Source organism: Dendropsophus ebraccatus, chromosome 2 (assembly GCF_027789765.1).
Source record: "Dendropsophus ebraccatus isolate aDenEbr1 chromosome 2, aDenEbr1.pat, whole genome shotgun sequence".
Lineage (NCBI taxonomy): Eukaryota > Metazoa > Chordata > Amphibia > Anura > Hylidae > Dendropsophus > Dendropsophus ebraccatus.
Window position 1 is genome coordinate 196,760,880 of NC_091455.1, and position 18,454 is coordinate 196,779,333.

At 42.9% G+C, this 18,454-nt stretch overlaps 1 protein-coding gene across 4 annotated transcripts in view; it reads left to right on the forward strand.

Annotated features, from left to right (window-relative positions):
• The window catches only part of LOC138783824 (macrophage mannose receptor 1-like), a 56,355-nt gene that overhangs the window by 25,624 nt on the left and 12,277 nt on the right, over positions 1-18,454 (forward strand). For all 4 annotated transcript variants that reach the window (XM_069959027.1, XM_069959025.1, XM_069959026.1 and 1 more), the window contains exons 20-25: positions 28-170; positions 2,345-2,459; positions 3,776-3,939; positions 8,204-8,306; positions 8,981-9,216; positions 11,266-11,431. In XM_069959027.1, the coding sequence (XP_069815128.1) occupies positions 28-170; positions 2,345-2,459; positions 3,776-3,939; positions 8,204-8,306; positions 8,981-9,216; positions 11,266-11,431 (927 nt within the window). The remainder of the gene's footprint in view (positions 1-27; positions 171-2,344; positions 2,460-3,775; positions 3,940-8,203; positions 8,307-8,980; positions 9,217-11,265; positions 11,432-18,454) is intronic.

Genomic DNA, 18,454 nt, shown 5'->3' on the forward strand with positions numbered 1-18,454 from the left:
GTTTGTTTCTATTCTATCATTTTATAGGGCTTTGGAATGACATAAATTGTGGGATGCCTAGAGGATTTATCTGTGAAAGGACAAATAGTTCCATTAATGCAACATTCGCACCGACTGTTCCTGCACCAGAAGGTGGATGCCCATCAGACTGGCTTTCATTTGGAAAAAAGGTAATTTTAATACATATATAACGGATGTGAGTTGTTTAAATGGGATTAAACCTTCTATGTGTGAATGTAATAATGATCTATGGAAGTGATTGCAATATTAAAAGTAAAGGAAATGTTTTTGGGGGGAGAATTGTATAAATGAGGCCCTTGTATCCTATTGTCTGGATATAAGACAGTTGAGCATGGAGGATGCAGGTTCTTTATGGCATCCTTCCACACATTGGCTCACAGATGTTGTAGCTGGGCCTGTAGATCCTGCACGCTCGAAGGTTGTTAAAGGGGGTGTTAAAGCTGGTCTCATAAATGCTAGATTGGTATTAAATCTGGTGACTGAGGAGCCAAAGATGGTATGGAGGAAACACTCCTTGTGTGTATGGGGAGCTTTATTCATGGAGGCAATGAGAGACAGGATGTTAGGTACATTACTGAGCTGTTAGTGCCCCTTGTATCACTACTAGAAGTGTCCGACTGTCGTTTTTAGCTTTGCACCATCATCACACCAGCAGGGGGCAATGTGTCACTCCACAGTATAGGCAGGATAGAAGCCCTCATCCCGCCTTCAACTCCATAGTCCAACTCCACCCCAAGGAGATCATGAATTTATTGCTGAAGATGATACTGTTCCAGTCCAGCAGTCTCTCCGAACAGTCTCTCGAAATAACACTGCAATCAAGGGCAACAGTAGCTGTCTGTCAATGGCAGGACCCATAATGGGCTAACAGGGCACCAAAGTTATTTTTGCTAAGCAACAGTGGAGTGTAATCACAATGCCACCTGTTTCTGGATGGTGGCCAAATAAACTGTGGGAGCTGCTCATGCTTGTTAGTGGATTAAGTGATCGTCATTTGTGGAAATGACCATCCTGCTTCTCTTTATCCAATGGTCTGTCAGCTAGGCAAAATGTTTTTGAATGCAGGGCCGTAGCTGGGGGGGGGGGGGGGGGGGCAGCTGCCTAGGTTTAGCAGACCAGTTTATCCCCCGCCCAGATTATACCCGGGTATAAAATAGCCTAGGCCAGAGTATACCCTGGGGTATAAAATAGCCTGGGCCAGAGTATACCCAGGGGTATAAAATAGCCTAGGCCAAACTAAAGGAAGCAATGGGTTAACTTGTTTAATGTCACATGTTTGTACTTATCCTATCTTAGGTGCAGGTCTGTTTCCCTCTTCTTTCTGCCCTATCACCTCTATTTTCTCTTCTACACACACAACCCCACCAATCACAGACTAGCTAAGAGAACCCTATAAAAAGGAACTAGTTTATAGTGGGAGGGTTTGTGTTTTTGTCTTTAGTCAGTGGAGAGAGCAACACACAGACACAGTTCCTGCTGCAGTGAAGCCAGGGCTTGGCTCAGGCCAGGACCCTTGTCAGAGACCCAGAGACTTATTCTAGCATGCAGTGCTAGACCCCTCAGGAGGAAGGACATCCTCTGAGGCAAACCTTGTCCACGCTAGGGATGCCTTCCACACTACACAGGGCAGTATACCTGAGCTACGTACTGACCCCAGTAGGACAAAGCTGCAGTTAAAGCCTACGTATCCTGCTGCAATGCACAGCTGTTCTGGGAAAACCTGGGAACTCTGCTCAACCCAGCGCAGGTACCTGGGATCTCACACTACCCTAGCAGGACGGGTACCCGACACTATAGGGCATAAAGCGGTCAGATCAGAGGGATCTATACGTGAATACGAGTATCTTTCTTCTTTACTATTCTATCCTAGCAGAGTACACAGCTACAGGGCTCTCAAGACGCTTCTCTGCTCCCCTCTACTCTTACCAAAAAAGTCTATACAACTACCTCTTGCCTGTACCTGCATTCCAAAAGTATTCTTATTGCCTTGTATTGCACTGAAGATTCTCAGTAAAAAAAAGTTACCCTGTTTAAGCTATTGGACTCTGGTCTGTCATTCTGCTCCTGCGCCTATACACCAGGTTACACTTCTGTGGTAGACGTGCTGGCCATGTGATCTCTCCTTCCTCTTCCTATTTTCCTGCTCTGCAGTGTAGCTGGCGCCATTTTGCCAAAGTCTGCAAACATCTTGGTTCTGCCCGAATCTGAGTTCAACCCTAAATTCAGGTCAAAAGTGTTTTCGGGCTTCCTTGTTCTTTCATCTTTAGATTCTCAAAAGGAGTTTGACATAACATTATAATCAAATTCTGTTAATATATTTCAGTGTTATGGAATATTTGGCACAGGAGAAGATGAAGGGGTTCACTGGGATAATGCCAGACGTGAGTGTCAGTCCCTAGGAGGAGATTTGGTCACTATAAATGATGATTTGGTACAAGGTAAGTAATGTATAGACTGTATCATCTACTGTCATTGTGCAAGTACCCTGTGAAAAGCTCTGTAATTGTATCCAAAGGGACTTAGCTTTACTACTACTATTACATTGATAGTTTAACTTTAGGATAGGTTGATGAGTGAGGACCAACCTCCAGGACCATGGCATTCATCAGAATTGCATAAATTGGGTTTCTAGGCAAAATACACTGATAAGCTTTCCCCAGGATAGACCATGAGTAACTGATTGCTGCACTACACAATGAACAGGGCCGGAAGCAGTTGGGTCCGTTCACTGTGTAGTCGTAACAACATGCAACTGCAGCACAGCTCCCATTCACGTGAATGGCAGCTGAAATGCAGTAACCACGTCCGGCCACTACACAGTTAGTCAAGCCAACTGCATCATATAGTATGTTCTCATTGTCATCCACTCTCAAAATCAACTGAAAGTGGAACTTTGGCAAAATAAAAATATATTTTTTTTTTATTTTTTACAAATTTACTGGTGCTGGTCTATTAAAAAAAAATCTCAAGTCCTCCAATACTTATCAGCTGTGGTATGTCCTGCAGGAATTCCAGTCTGGAGAGCAGGAGAGGTTTTTTATGGGGATTTGCTACTACTCTGGACAGTTCCTGACATGGACAGAGGGGGCAGCAGAGAGCACTGTTTCAGAGTGAAAAGAATACACCACTTCCTGCAGGAGATACAGCAGCTGATAATACAGGAAGAATTAAGATTTTTAAATAGAAGTAAATTACAAATCTCTGGCACTTTCTGACAACCGTTGATTTAAAATATTCTTTTCTGCTGGAGTTCCCCTTTAAGTTTTACCCATACCCAACCAACTTCTGCAGCCATTGGAAGTCAAATGCCGAGCATGCAAGATTCGGAGGAACCTTTGGCAAGCTCACTCATCACTAGTTACAACTTGTAGCTTCAGATTACAAGTCTATAGAGTGGAAAGGGAGAATGGGAGGAAGGAAGATGAGAGGGGAGAGGGGAGTGCAGACAGAGGCTAGGTTCACACTATGTAAAAATGACGGACGTTTTTCTAAACAATGGCCATCGTTGTGCAAATATCGTCCATTATTTCCAAAATAACAGACATTTTTGGCGATGACGGTCATTATTATGAGAGATGGCCATCATTTTTACATAGTGTGAACCTAGCCAGAGAAAGACAACTTGCCTAGGAGAAATCTGCTGAAAAATGCCATGTGCACGTTGTAGAAATTACTCCATGGTAAAGAGTTTTCAGATTATTAGACTACATTACATTTCCCCATATGATGATACATATGATGTGTTTTCTTCCAGCTTTTTTGATGTCTAACTTAAAAAACACTAAGGCTGATGTATGGATTGGATTACATGACAAGCATAGGGCAGCCAAGTTTGTTTGGTCGGATCAGAGTGGAGTGTATTATACCAACTGGGCCAAAGGTCATCCACATATGTATCGATTTCTCATTGATGGTCCTGTAAGTAATTTATTCTAATAAAAAATTTTATATAATAGAGATGAGCGAAGTAGCCGGAAATTAGTTTTGCGAGCTTTGCGAATTTTCGGTCAAACAATAGTATCTCCTATGGTGATATCTGCTCTTATGCTTTATTATGTGCAATTTTTTTTCTATTTCCTTGAGTTATTTTGGTCTTTGTGTCCATCTCAGATATAGATTGAGCTACAGCCACAGTCATATTTCTCATATTTTTTCTTATTGGTCATTTTACTTATTGTTTTTCCTTTGTATATCATTTGTTTTCATGGGAGGGGGATTACACTTGTACCAGTCAGGGTGTTCTGGCACTGAGGTTATTTTGCCCAGTCCAATAGAACTTTTCTCTGTTTTTAAATGTTTTTAGATGTTGGTCTTGCACTTGTAGTTTTTGATACATCAATAAAGAATTATTGCATTCATTTGTGAGAGATACAGTCATTTATCATCCGGGATGTGCCACCCATATTTATATGACATACCTTTTCTTCTTTTTGGATTTAGTTGCTTCTTTTATGTCATTTTGGGTTGAGCACCCCTTGATTTGTACCTTACTTCTTGATTTGATTTGAGTAGTAGTGCCCTGTCGTCTCCCTTGTATAAAATGTGGGTGCAGGTGCAAACAGAGGAAGCAGAATCCCATGCGTTTCGTAAAAAAAATATAACAGCTTACTATATAACATTGCTGGTAGGCAGTACACTCTGTACAGATCAATGAAGAAAGTAACAAAATCCCGGCACTCACGTAGTTGCAATGAAGGAAGTGTGTTTAGTCACACAAGTGGTTCACTGCACGCGTTCCGAACATAAGATTTTTCTCAACAGAAGAAGTGGTAGTGCTTTTGTAGAGGTAGAGAGAAGAGGAAAGGTGTTGCCAGAGGAGCCCTTGCCCAAGTAGATCCTGTACTCTGCCAGAACTGACAGAGATACAGTGGTGCCCTAGATTAAGAGCATAATTTGTTCCGGGACCATGCTTGTAATCCAAATCCACTCTTAAACCAAAGCTAATTTTCCCATAAGAAATTATTGAAATGTAGGCAATTTGTTCCACACCCCAAAGATAATGATTTTTTTTTTTTTAATTCTGAACAACATGTAAAACAAATAAACAAACATTTAGAAACATGTAAATATGTCATATTATAAGTTACTGTACAGTATAACAATCAGCATGTTAATGTATATTAAATGCATAAACCTGAAAAAACTGCAGCAGTTTGTAGATACAGGATGGAGGTGCAGATTCCCTTAATGTAGTCGCATAGTACAACAGGCTAGACTAGAGAAGCAGGGCTGCTGCCAGAGGTCTGTGTGGTCACATGACAGCAATGGGGAAGGGTGTGTGCTCAGTATGGACCAATCAGGAAGTGAGAATCACAGAGTTGTGCAGGAGGACAGTGACAAAAACTTCTCTATACAGCAGTGGGAATGGCTCAGTGTAAGTTCAGGCACATTATAGCAGCTGTGGGTAGCTGAGTGTGAGTGCAGCCACATTATAGCAGGAATGGAGAGAAAGGAAAACACAAGGGCTGACAGAGACTGCAGGCAGCATGAAAAAATACAGGACATATGTGGGCACATAAATGCAACCTTCTGTCCGGGGAGAGAGGGGTTACAGCTATGGAGAGATTACCTCCACAGTTCTGTCCCCTGATGCAAGCCCCAGCCTGAAGTAGATCTGCCATGATTTGAAAGGCTAGGGAGACTTTCTGGTCATAGTACATTGCTGTAGACCATTCTATGCAAACCATGCCGCTCCCCCACTTTCCCTCCCACCCAGTACCAGGAACTCTTAAACCAAAGCGATGCTGTTAAACCAAGTTACAATTTTTAAAAACTATCAGCTCTTCTTGCAAAACGCTCTCAATCCAAGTTACTCTTAAACCAAGGTACCCCTATATAGTAGATAAATGATACTCGTCCTTACGTTTGGACTAATGTCTGACCGCCTTCTGCCCCCTAGTATCGTAGAACCCATCCTAGGTGGGTAGCACAAGCCCCAGTCATCGGTTATCTGGGTGTAGCAGACTTCCAAGGTAACCCGGTTGTCTAGCAATGCACAGTAGGATACGTAGACCTTTATTTATGGTTGCTTTGTCCTACTGGGGTTGATTCCTCTCGTGTCAGAAGATCGCCTTGCACTTTTTAGAATGGTTCCCGGGTGGGCTAGGGTGTTCCTAAGTGGCTTCTCTCCCCTACATTGAGTTGAGCACTGCATAGTAGAAGTAATAGCTTGGATAGAAGAAATCTCTCTCGGCATCTGTCTCTGTTCCCTGTCAGGGGTCCTGGCCAAAGCCAGGCCCTGGCTTAACTTCTACAGGAACTATTTTGTGGTGTGTCCTCTCTCACTGAAACTAAACCAAGACTGAACCACTTTCTACACCAGATTAACTCCTCCTACAGGAGGATTTGTGTACCCTCCTGTGAGTGGAGGGGCTGAGTGTGGAGAAGAGAGAGGAAGAAGAGGATAGGAGAGATAGAAAGAGCACCTGTGAGTGGTCAGCACAAAACACGTTGTACAACACATTTAACCCAGTAGCTCCTTCAGCTGTGTATACAGGTAGTACATATAAACTGTAGCGACACATAGTGGGGAACGCAAGGCACTTCATCTCCCACTTTTACCTGAGTGCACGACTTACTGGGGTGCACCTACAAAACACCCATAGTGGGATACCACAAGTGCATGTATTTCTGCATATGGCACTCATACTATATACTGAAGAAATCTAAGTGTTGCAGTACTAATGTTAAGAAGAATATTTTAAATGGAAACTAACAGCAGGTTATAAGCCTCTAACCTGCTCTGACTGTATATTCCCATAGGATCAAAGATGCTGAGGATGAATGTAGTTTTCTTACCTTCATCCGTAGTGCCGTTTTAGGTAAATCTTCAGTTTAATATACAAATAAGGCTGTTTGATGCATTCAGTCACTTCGGTGCTCATCACTGAACAGCTCCCCAGCCCTGTGGGAACATAACAGCAGGTTAGAGTCTTCTGACCTTTTATTATTTTCCATTTAAAGGAGTATTCCACTCAAACATAGCTTTCAATATGCTGCTGCTCATCGCGAGACTAACAATTCCTTCCAATACTTATTATCTATTCAGTCTCCTTCCCCCAGTTCTCTGCTGCTGCTGCTTCACATCCCCACTCCCTTCTGAGACGGCTGATGTAAACAAGTCCCTGCCATGTGTTTTTTTTGTTCCAGTCTGACACTCCAGTCTGCACTATGCTGCCACCTCCGTCCATGTCAGGAACTGTCCAGACAGTAACAAATTCCCATAGAAAATCTCTCTTGCTTTGGACAGTTCCTGACATGGACAGAGGTGTCAGCAGAGAGCACTGTGTCAGACTGGAAAGAATACACCGCTTCTTGCAGGACATACAGCAGCTGATACGTACTGGAAGACTTGATATTTTTAAATAGAAGTAAATTACAAATCTATATAACTTTTTGACACCAGTTGATTTAAAACATTTTTTTTCCACTGGAGTACCCCTTTAAATATATGTATATCACATGAAGGTATTAAGTCTAAAGCCAGGTAAAACGTTGTGTATTTCTTGCAGAATTGGGATTACAGAATTAAATCTGCCACAAAGTGCAGTACGATGTAAACCAATGAGATATTAAAGTGACACTGTCTCCCCCTTTTTGCATTCTGACATCTCTACACAGGTGTAAAGGTTAAATTTAGCAGTTTTCATACGCTATTTTATATCATACGTCATGGTGCTTGTTCAAGTAAAAAGTGATCTTTTATCAACTGCAGATTGTGCTAAGTGGGCGGGACTTCACAGTAACAGCGTCACTTAGCCCCGTCCACAGCCCAGTCCATTAGGCGTCATTGGCACATAGGCCCTGCCCCCTCAAAGTCTATTGGTATAGAGGGGGTGGGGCCTAGACTTTTAGGCCAGCCTGTTCCAATGGTCGGTGAGGGGGCGGAACCTATGTGCCTTTGACATCATGGAGGACAGGGCCAATGGTGGCACTGTGGGCGTTGCTAAGTGGCGCTGTTCCCGTGAAGCCCCACCCACTTAGCACAATCTGCAGATGATAAAAGATCCATGACGTATGATATAAAATAAGATGTGAAAACTGCTAATTTTACCCATTACACCTGTATAGAGAAGTCAAAATGCAAAAAGAGGGGGGCAGTGTCACTTTAACTATTTTTACTTAGTTACCTATTCACATGTGTAAGTTTTTGTCTGTTTTTTTTTTTTTTTTTTTTTTAAAGATTGACTGTGTGGTTTTGCAATTTGGGAGTATATTAAATGCTGGTACTTGGGCTGAAACAGACTGTAGTCTGGAGAAAGGATACATCTGCCAAAAATATAAGGGTAAGTTCAGACATGGTGAAAGCAAATGTCATTTATGTGGTTGCATTTAATCAGTGAGGTCTGATATGGCTGTAACCTCTGCAACTCCTATGAAGTCTACTATGCTCAGTGTATTGACTACTCTTTCGGTGTTAGGCTATGTGCACACTACGGAATCCCGGCGGAACGCATCTCCGCTGCTCCCATAGGCTTCATTCTATGGTTTGCCAGATTCCACCGTCCGTCCAAAGAAAGAGCGGGTTCAATCTTCGGGCAGACAGCAGAATCTGTCAAATCGGGTGCGAGCTGCGGAATCTGAGGCGGGTGTACCGTCCGGATTCCGTAGTGTGCACATACCATTACAGTGACAGCTATTTGCAGTTCAGGAACCTCAGCCAATAGATGTAGCTGTCTGCAGTGAGTGGAGGATGTCAAATAAAGAGAAGAGCACTGACTAAAGGGAAATATACTGACAAAACAGGATCCGAGAACTGAGTTAGCAAATACTCTGCAAAAACTTTTCAATACCAGATATTACATTGATAAACATGGAAACAAACAGAAACAGGGAGCATATCCTTAAAGTAATAATATAACCAGTCAGCGCCAGCCAAAGCGAGTCCTGATCGGCATCTTCTATCATTATGTAATAGTTTGTTGTCTTTGGATAACTTATTGGCATGAACTTTCTTTAGATCCAAGTTTTCCAGTTATTCCAACCACTCCTCCACTCCGTGACTACTATAACTATGGAGATGCCAGCTACAAGTTTGATAAAACCAAGAGGAGTTGGGATGAAGCGCGTCAGGAGTGCCGGAAGGATAACGCACAGCTAGCCAGCATCTTAGACGAGTACACCACATCTTTTCTAAAACTTCACTTGGTTAAACATAAGGAGCCTTTCTGGATCGGCTTACACAGTAGCAACGAGGTGGGAATAGTTTTATACCATTCGTTTTTATTGAGATAAAATTGTATGAGTAGAACATACTATGCATATATGAATTTATAAATCTGAGCACTACATGTGTCAAAAAGATTAATTTAAAGGTTAATCTAAAAAGTCACACATATGACCCATACGGTTTCAACCAAAGGAGGACATTTTTTTTTTTTCTCCAGTCCTTACCATGGTGGCAGCAGCTTCTCTAAAAGGATTGGGCATTTTTCTTTTACCCTCTTAAGTGCCGCCACCTCTCATCTTTTCTAATGCTGGCTACTCTCAGCTTTCTTTGCCTGTTGCCTATACTTATTGCCTCACCTGTCCTCTCCGCTCTTCACTTGTCTTCACTTCCTCATCACCTATCCTATCTCTTTCACCCAAGACTACCTCATTCATGCAATCTGCACAGTGTGAACAGAGGTGTTAATCCCCTATTACATGGGGCAATTCAGAGAAGCAAATGTGCACAGGTAAGAGCCAGAGGGCCATCACACTAGCAGCAATATGCTGCCGTCACTCCGCGCAGTAGGAGCGGCGGCAGCAGACCACCGCTATCTACTGCCGACATCGTGCATGTTGGCTGATCGTCGTCTTCTATTATACGAGACAATTATTGGCCGTAGCGGCTGATTTCGGCCGAATATGGCCGATGTTAGCTTCGTATAATAGGGCCTTTAAATTGTTGGCCATTGTTTGCTTTTTGTGTTATGCGGCGGATGTGGCTACCTCCTGTTGGCTTGCACTGCACCCATATCCTGTGGGTGTTTTAAACAGTGATTAGTTGGATCTTTCATGACGTTCATAGTACATACTACATAGGACACACTACATAGTACACACTACAGAATTTGCGCACAATTTCAAGCGTAGTCCACGCCGCAAACTCCGCTTGTTGTTCCGCCTGTCCCAGTGCACGGTGGCCCAGTGGTTAGCACTGTAGCCTTGAAGTGCTGGTGTCCTGGGCTCAAATCCCACCAAGAGCAACATCTGCAAAGAGTTTATATGTTCTCTCTGTGTTTGCGTGTTTCCTCCGGGTACTCTGGTTTCTCCCACACCCAAAAAAAACATACAGATAGGTGCTGCGGAATCTGTGTGCGCTATACAAATAAACAATTATTTTTGATTGACTGGAGTGCGCATGAGACATCCATTCAATCGATGGGACAGGCGGGACTTCAAGGGGGGTTCCTGGTGTGGACTCCGCTTAAAATTCTGCACAAATTTCGTAGTGTGACCTGATCCTTAGTGTAGGAACCATGTCTTTGAGATGGTACACTCTGTTTGTTGAAATGGTTTGCTAAGAACCTTATTTTTTTAAATCTGTAGAACAGATTTTTCCATGTGTACGCTGGAGGGTGTATGTGCAGTAAGTCCTGGCACTTGCAGGTTGCTGTGGCACTATCCTGTTTTTGTCTGTATTTTAGCCCCAGCGGCGTGCAACTAGAGATGAGCGAACCTTTCGGTCTTTTGGTCCGAAAGCAGTTTGCTCGATCGTGATGCCTGCAATCCGGGTGCATAGTTGCGCTCCCGGGAATATGCAGCCAGTATATTCCAGGGAATCGATCTGGAATATCCTGGCCGCATATTCGCGGCATCGCAACTATGCGGCCGGGATCACAGACATGACGATAGAGCGCAGATGCCGTCGGACCAAAAGTCCAATGGTCCGTTCATCTCTACGTGCAACCTGCACAGTGTGAACAGAGGTGCCTGCCATTTTTTGCTTTTTATGTCTCTATGACATGTCAAAAAGTTTTTCCAAACGACAGTGACACTTTACGTCTACACGTCTCCTCAAGGAGAATTATTATCCCTTTGGTGTGTACATCCTTCCAGTCATGACTGATCAAGGATGGTAGATGTAATTCTTTAGGTTTGAGATTTGGATAGTTTCGCGAAGATTTGCCTCCTAATTGTAATGCTTTTGAGAAGTCAAATTCTGAAACTGGATGCAACATGGATCATCCTGTAGTATATAGCTTCTCAGTTATAAAACAAATGGTTACATTTCTGTGTATACAATTATAATTCTTTCAGACTAAAAATACCTATAAATGGGTTGATAACTGGGGCGTACGCTACACAAAATGGGCTCCGGAGCAGCCCCGCAAAAACCTTTTCTGTGTATATGTGGATACGGATGGACAATGGAAGACGGCGCCTTGTAATGAGACTTATTCTTCAATCTGCAAACAAACAAGCGGTAAACTGATCATTTTCCAGCTATCTACAGTGGTATTAGATATGAACTCAATATAGAGTATGTTAAAAATTCTATGCTGATCATCATCCCAGTATATCTATAAAATTGGAAATCCATTTAAGCCAGAAAGCCCATTTAAGCATAATATGTGGAGAGATCCAATACCTGCAGATCAGATATCCGGTTACATATGACAGGATCCCTTTGAAGGTTTGTTAAAATCACATTTGAAGTTCTAATAAATGGAACTAGTGTGTAAGTGTGTGTGGGGATCAATATCAACATGCAAAATCCTAGTATTCTGCATGCCAATCAGTTTAACCCTTTCCTGCTTCTGGGCAGTAAATTAAAGTCGCTGCAGCCTATGCGTGATGCTGCAGCGACGTTAATTTATGCTGCAGGATGACAGGCGCAGCTTTCAGCTCACAGGCGCAACTCTCAGCACCGGAGCCGCGCTCCAGTGCTGAGAGTTAACCCTATAGATACTGCGGTCAGCACGACCACAGCATCTATAGGGCTCCTGACCAAGAATTCTCCCTCTACAGAGGGAGAATTCTCTGTGCGCTGTCCATCGGGGCTCTGCAAAGTGATCCCAGAGCCCCGATGGTAGCCATGGAAACCGGAAGCCTCAGGCTTCTAGTTTCCTGGCTATGGAGGCCGGAGGGGGGGAGGGAGGGACAGCATGGCGCGCACCAGCGCACGGCCGTAAGCTCTGCCCCCTCTCCTCTCTTCCCTGCTGCTGTCCCAAGATTGTAACAGCGGCAGGGGACAGTGGAAAGGGGGTAGACATAGGGACATCAGCTTATGGGATCATTATGATCCCATAAGCTGATGTCCAGAAACGACCACCTGGGCATTGACGCATCAATGACCCCAGGTCGTGAAGGGTTAAGGATACTTTTAAAATTAACGCTGTGTTGCTAACAAAATCTTAGACCATTATACAGTAAGGGTATATTCCGCGGTGGAACTGTCTATGGGAGAGCTCGTGCGCCTCCACTGCCACCGCTCTCCGCTCAAAGAAATGACATGTCAATTTTCTGAGCGGAAAGTGGCGTCAGCAGAGGAGCGCACGCTCTCCCATAGACAGGCTATGGCACACTGAGGCAGCAGGATTCTGCCACGGAATTCTGTCTGATTTACTCAGTGTGAACAAACCCTAAGCACAACCAACAATTGTAGAAACTATATTTATATAAATATTTCTGAACACAGCCAAATCTTCTGGTTGCTGAAGCTATGATATTGCTTTATCACTAGAGTTGAGCACGCTTTGTCAGCCACCGGTATTCAAATGTTGAACAATCGGACTGGAGTATGATCAACTCAAATTATCACAGACCTAGACTTAGAGGGGTATAATGGGCAAGTAAAATCCTTTTGCACATGGCTCCCCACAAAAAAAAAAGGCAGAGTAATTAACCCCTTTCCATCAGTAACGTGTATATATACGTTCCTACTGCACATACCCCGTATCCTGTACTGACGGGGCTTGCTGATGTGAGCAAGACCGCTGCAGTGAGAGCGATCCCGCTCACATCAGTGCCCGGGGGCCGAAGGTAATGAGAGTCAGCTGCGATCCAACAGCTGACTCTCATTAACCCCTTAATCTACAGTGATCGTGGCGTTTAAGGTGCTCAGTGACAGATCAAGCATCTGGCCGTGCTGCGGGGGGCCCGATTGCATGTGCCGACAGGCGGGGGTAAGCTCCTTACCTCCATCCTGTCGGATCCGCGATCTATGTGTAGAGTCTACTCTCAGGCAGGCTCTATGCATAGATCGCCGATAACACTGATCTATGCTATGGCATAGCATAGATCAGTATATGCATTGCATATTTTACAGTAAATAAAAGTGTAAAAAAAAAGTGTAATAAAAAAGTTTTATAAAATTATTAAAAAAAAACTTCACACCCCCCCAATAAAAGTTTAAAAGACCCCCTTGCCCATTATAAAAATATAAATAAATAAATAAACATATTATATATCGTAGCGTGCGGAATTATTGTCCGATCTATTAAAATATAACATTATTGTTCCCGCATGGTGAACGGTGTAAACGGAAAAAAAAACGCACCAGGATTGCTGATTTTATTAAATTATGAATCACAAAAAAATTATAAAAAGCAATCAAAATTTTTCAGTCACATCAATATGATATTAATAAAAACTAGAGATCATGGCGCAAAAAATGACACCCCAAATAAATGCGCTGTGGCTCTTAGAAGGCGGGGAGGAACATTGCATTAATCTGAACCAGACTTTTGTGCATCAAAGGGCTCTGTCTTGAAGGGGTTTAATCTGAGCCTTTGCCTCTATCAGAAAAAGAACTGGATCACAGTAGTGTCTGAACAATCTGCAGACAGCGATGGGAAATAGGGCCCTAAACGATCAGCTGAGCGGCCAATCATTAGCTGATCATTGTCTCTCAACAGGTTAAAAAAAATGATCGGCCGCCAGCTGCGCATTGCTCTGTGTAATAGGTGATTAAAGGGTATAGAAAATAATAAAGATGTAGTAATACTTTCCAGTCCCTATAGTATAAGGGTAATAAAAATAGTATATATAAAAAATTGTCTTTTAACCAGGGGCGTAGCTAGGGGTTCAGCCTAGGGGAGGCGAGCAAGTCTGAGTGGGCCCCCAACCGATTATGTTACCCAAAGGGAACCTCACTTAACAACAATGCTTTCTAAATAATAAAGGGTATATTCTGCTCCATTACTCATAGTGAATTAAGATAAAGAGCAGTGTTAGAGGCTTCTACATTTACATATATAGACACATAAAATGAAAGAGGTTCTTCAGGATAAGAAAAACATGATTGCTCTCTTCTAGAAAAAAAAAAACACCACCCCTGTCTTTATCTTGTGTGTGTGTGTGTGTGTGTGTGTGTGTGTGGTATTGAAGCTCGGTTGCTTTCCACATGTTTCCACATGTCCAGCTCCCCCTGTTTCCACATGTCCAGCTCCCCCAGTTTACACATGTTCAGCTCCCCCAGTTTCCACATGTCCAGCTCCCCCAGTTTACACATGTTCAGCTCCCCCTGTTTCCACATGTCCAGCTCCCCCAGTTTAGCTCCCCCTGTTTCCACATGTCCAGCTCCCCCAGTTTACACATGTTCAGCTCCCCCAGTTTCCACATGTCCAGCTCCCCCAGTTTACACATGTTCAGCTCCCCCTGTTTCCACATGTCCAGCTCCCCCAGTTTACACATGTTCAGCTCCCCCTGTTTCCACATGTCCAGCTCCCCCAGTTTACACATGTTCAGCTCCCCCAGTTTCCACATGTCCAGCTCCCCCAGTTTACACATGTTCAGCTCCCCCAGTTTCCACATTTCCAGCTCCCTCAGTTTCCACATGTCCAGCTCCCCCTGTTTCCACATGTCCAGCCCCCCCAGTTTCCACATGTTCAGCTCCCCCCTTTTCCACATGTCCAGCTCCCCCAGTTTTCCACATGTCCAGCTCCCCCAGTTTTCCACATGTCCAGCTCCCCCTGTTTCCACATGTCCAGCTCCCCCAGTTTTCCACATGTCCAGCTCCCCCTGTTTCCACATGTCCAGCTCCCCCTGTTTCCACATGTTCAGCTCCCCCCTTTTCCACATGTCCAGCACCCCCCCTTTTCCACATGTCCAGCACCCCACCCCCCTTTTCCACATGTCCAGCACCCCCCCCCCTTTTCCACATGTCCAGCACACCTCTGTTTTCCACATGTCCAGCCTCACCCCGTTTTCCACATGTCCAGGTCGGCCTTCCCCTGTTCTGTGTGCAGCAGCAGCAGTCATAGGCGGCCGTCCGGCTCCTATGCTGTTCAGCAAGTGACTGACCTGGTGCGAGCGCGGGAGACGGAACCCAGAGGGACAGCGCCGCGCCGGAGGTGATTGACAGGTGGGCGGCGCACGTACCAGCAGTGGTGCGCTGAGGCCATACTCAACCTCAGTGCACCCGATCAGCTTAAGATGGCGGCGGCCGCGGCGGAGTGACATGGGGGGGCAGGGCCGGACTGGGACTGAAAATCAGCCCTGGCACTCACACCCCTCCAGCCCACATACCATAACACACTTAGGTCGTGTTGTGTTGTATTTCAACTCATTTTTATTTACAGAAATGGTGCCAAGTCTATCCATCTCCTATCTATCTATCTATCTATCTATCTCCTATCTATCTATCTATCTCCTATCTATCCATCTCCTATCTATCTATCTATCTATCTCCTATCTATCTATCTATCTATCTATCTATCTATCTATCTATCTATCTATCTATCTCCTATCTATCTATCTATCTATCTCCTATCTATCTATCTATCTATCTATCTATCTATCTATCTATCTATCTATCCATCTATCTATCTCCTATCTATCTATCTCCTATCTATCTATCTCCTATCTATCTATCTATCTATCTCCTATCTATCTATCTATCTATCTATCTATCTATCTATCTATCTATCTATCTATCTCCTATCTATCTATCTATCTATCTCCTATCTATCTATCTATCTATCTATCTATCTATCTATCTATCTATCTATCTATCTATCCATCTATCTATCTCCTATCTATCTATCTCCTATCTATCTATCTCCTATCTATCTATCTATCTATCTCCTATCTATCTATCTATCTATCTATCTATCTATCTATCTATCTATCCATCTATCTATCTCCTATCTATCTATCTCCTATCTATCTATCTCCTATCTATCTATCTATCATCTATCTATCTCCTATCTATCTATCTATCTATCTATCTATCTATCTATTATCTATCTCCTATCTATCTATCTATCTATCTATCTATCTATCTCCTATCTATCTATCTATCTATCTATCTATCTATCTATCTATCTATCTTCTATCTATCTATCTATCTATCTATCTATCTATCTATCTATCTATCTATCTCCTATCTATCTCCTATCTATCTATCTATCTATCATCTATCTATCTATCCATCTATCTATCTCCTATCTATCTCCTATCTATCTATCTATCTATTATCTATCTATCTATCTACTGTATCTATCTATCTTCTATCTATCTATCTCCTATCTATCTATCTATCTATCTACTGTATCTATCTATCTATCTATCTATCTATCTATCTATCTATCTATCTATCTATCTATTATGCAACAACAGGTTACAGCAGTGATAATATATATAAGTAGGGTCCTAGGGAAATTTGTAGGATATGTAAAATAATATTACACATTTCCTGTATAATGTTAGCACTGGTAAGACAATTTTCTATGCATGATAATACTGTATATCTCTAAATAGCTATTATAGTTACCAAAAAACACCAGTATACAGGAAGCGAATATCATCATTACTGTTACTGGCCAATCTATTATAAAGAGACTGATACTACCATTATTACAGTATACAAGTAACAGATAATACCTCAACACTATGGCCACTACCATCATTACAACAACATGACTAATACCACTATACTGTCACTGAATAAAATCCACTACACGAACACAAGTAATACCAATAAAAGGAGTATACACAGGACAAATAATACCATGACCACTGCCGTCATCACCATACAGTGACTGGATAATACTGCTGTACTGTCTATAAATAATATTCCCTTTATAGCACCAGTATATAAAATGCAATATTCTACCTCAGCATTGACTAGAGATGAAGTTCAGAGAATTTGGGTTCATGTGAACCTGAACTTACTGTAAGGTCACTCATCTCTAGCAGTGACCAAATAGAGGTAGAGATCCAGCTATACAAAGGATCTACAGACCTTAAAGGGGCAGTCCACCAAAAAATAATTTCTTTCAAATCAACTGGTGCCATGAAGTGCCAGAGATTTGTAATTCACTTCTATTAAAAAATCTTAAGTCTTCCAGTACTTATCAGCTGCTGTGTGTCCAGCACGAAGTGGTGTTTTCTTTCCTGTCTGACAAAGTGCTCTCTGTTGCCTCCTCTGTCCATGTCAGGAAATGTCCAGAGCAGCAGCAAATCCCCATAGAAAACATCTCCTGCTCTCCAGACTGGAAATAATACAACTTCCTGTTGGGCATACAGCAGCTGATAAGTACTGGAAGGCTTGAGATTTTTTAATAGAAGTAACTAACAAATCTCTGGCACTTCATGGCAGCAGTTGATTTGAAAGAAAATTTTTTTGGGTGAACTACCCCTTTAAGAGTGTGTTCACACATAAAGGATATGCACCAGATTTGATGCTGCAGATAGCTTTGTTACTCAATGACGGAAAAAATGTGTTCATCCGCAGCTTCATAAAATTCAATGGCTTTATTCAACGTCACAAAACATAAAATAACAGGTGATTTAAAAGACACGCCGACGCGTTGCAGGGTGAGAACCCCTTAATCATCCCCATGATTAAGGGGTTCTCACCCTGCAACGCGTCGGCGTGTCTTTTAAATCACCTGTTATTTTATGTTTTGTGACGTTGAATAAAGCCATTGAATTTTATGAAGCTGCGGATGAACACATTTTTTCTTATCATGGATGATTCGGGCTGCGGTCTCCAATATTAGTACCCGCGAGCTTCCACATCACGGAGATCCACACATCAGGTGAAGCAAGACTGAGTGGGTGAGCTGACAACTCTTTTCCTGTTCTATTACTCAATGACGGAACCCGACATCAAATCTGCTGCAGATCCTGTACGTGTGAATGCACCAAAAAAGTGATTATGCATGATTGTGCAGTTACTTCCAGTGACTTACAGGAGGCGTCTTCCTACATGAATCATAAGTGACGTTCTTGGTAGTGAAAGCTGTCTGTTTTTTCCTTTTCTTTTCATCTGGCTCATCCCATCATGAAGATTTCTCCAGCCATGACTCGTCTCCCCAGAATCTGCGAGACAAACACTTTAGGCTCCACGTTCTAGCATCATCCTAACCTTATACCTCATTATAACCTTATATTCCCCATTGCTTTACACAGTAACAGTGCCCCCTCTGTGCTTCCACATAAGCAGTCAGGCCCAATATGTGCCTCCAAATAGTAGTCAGGCATATAGCCCCCCACACAT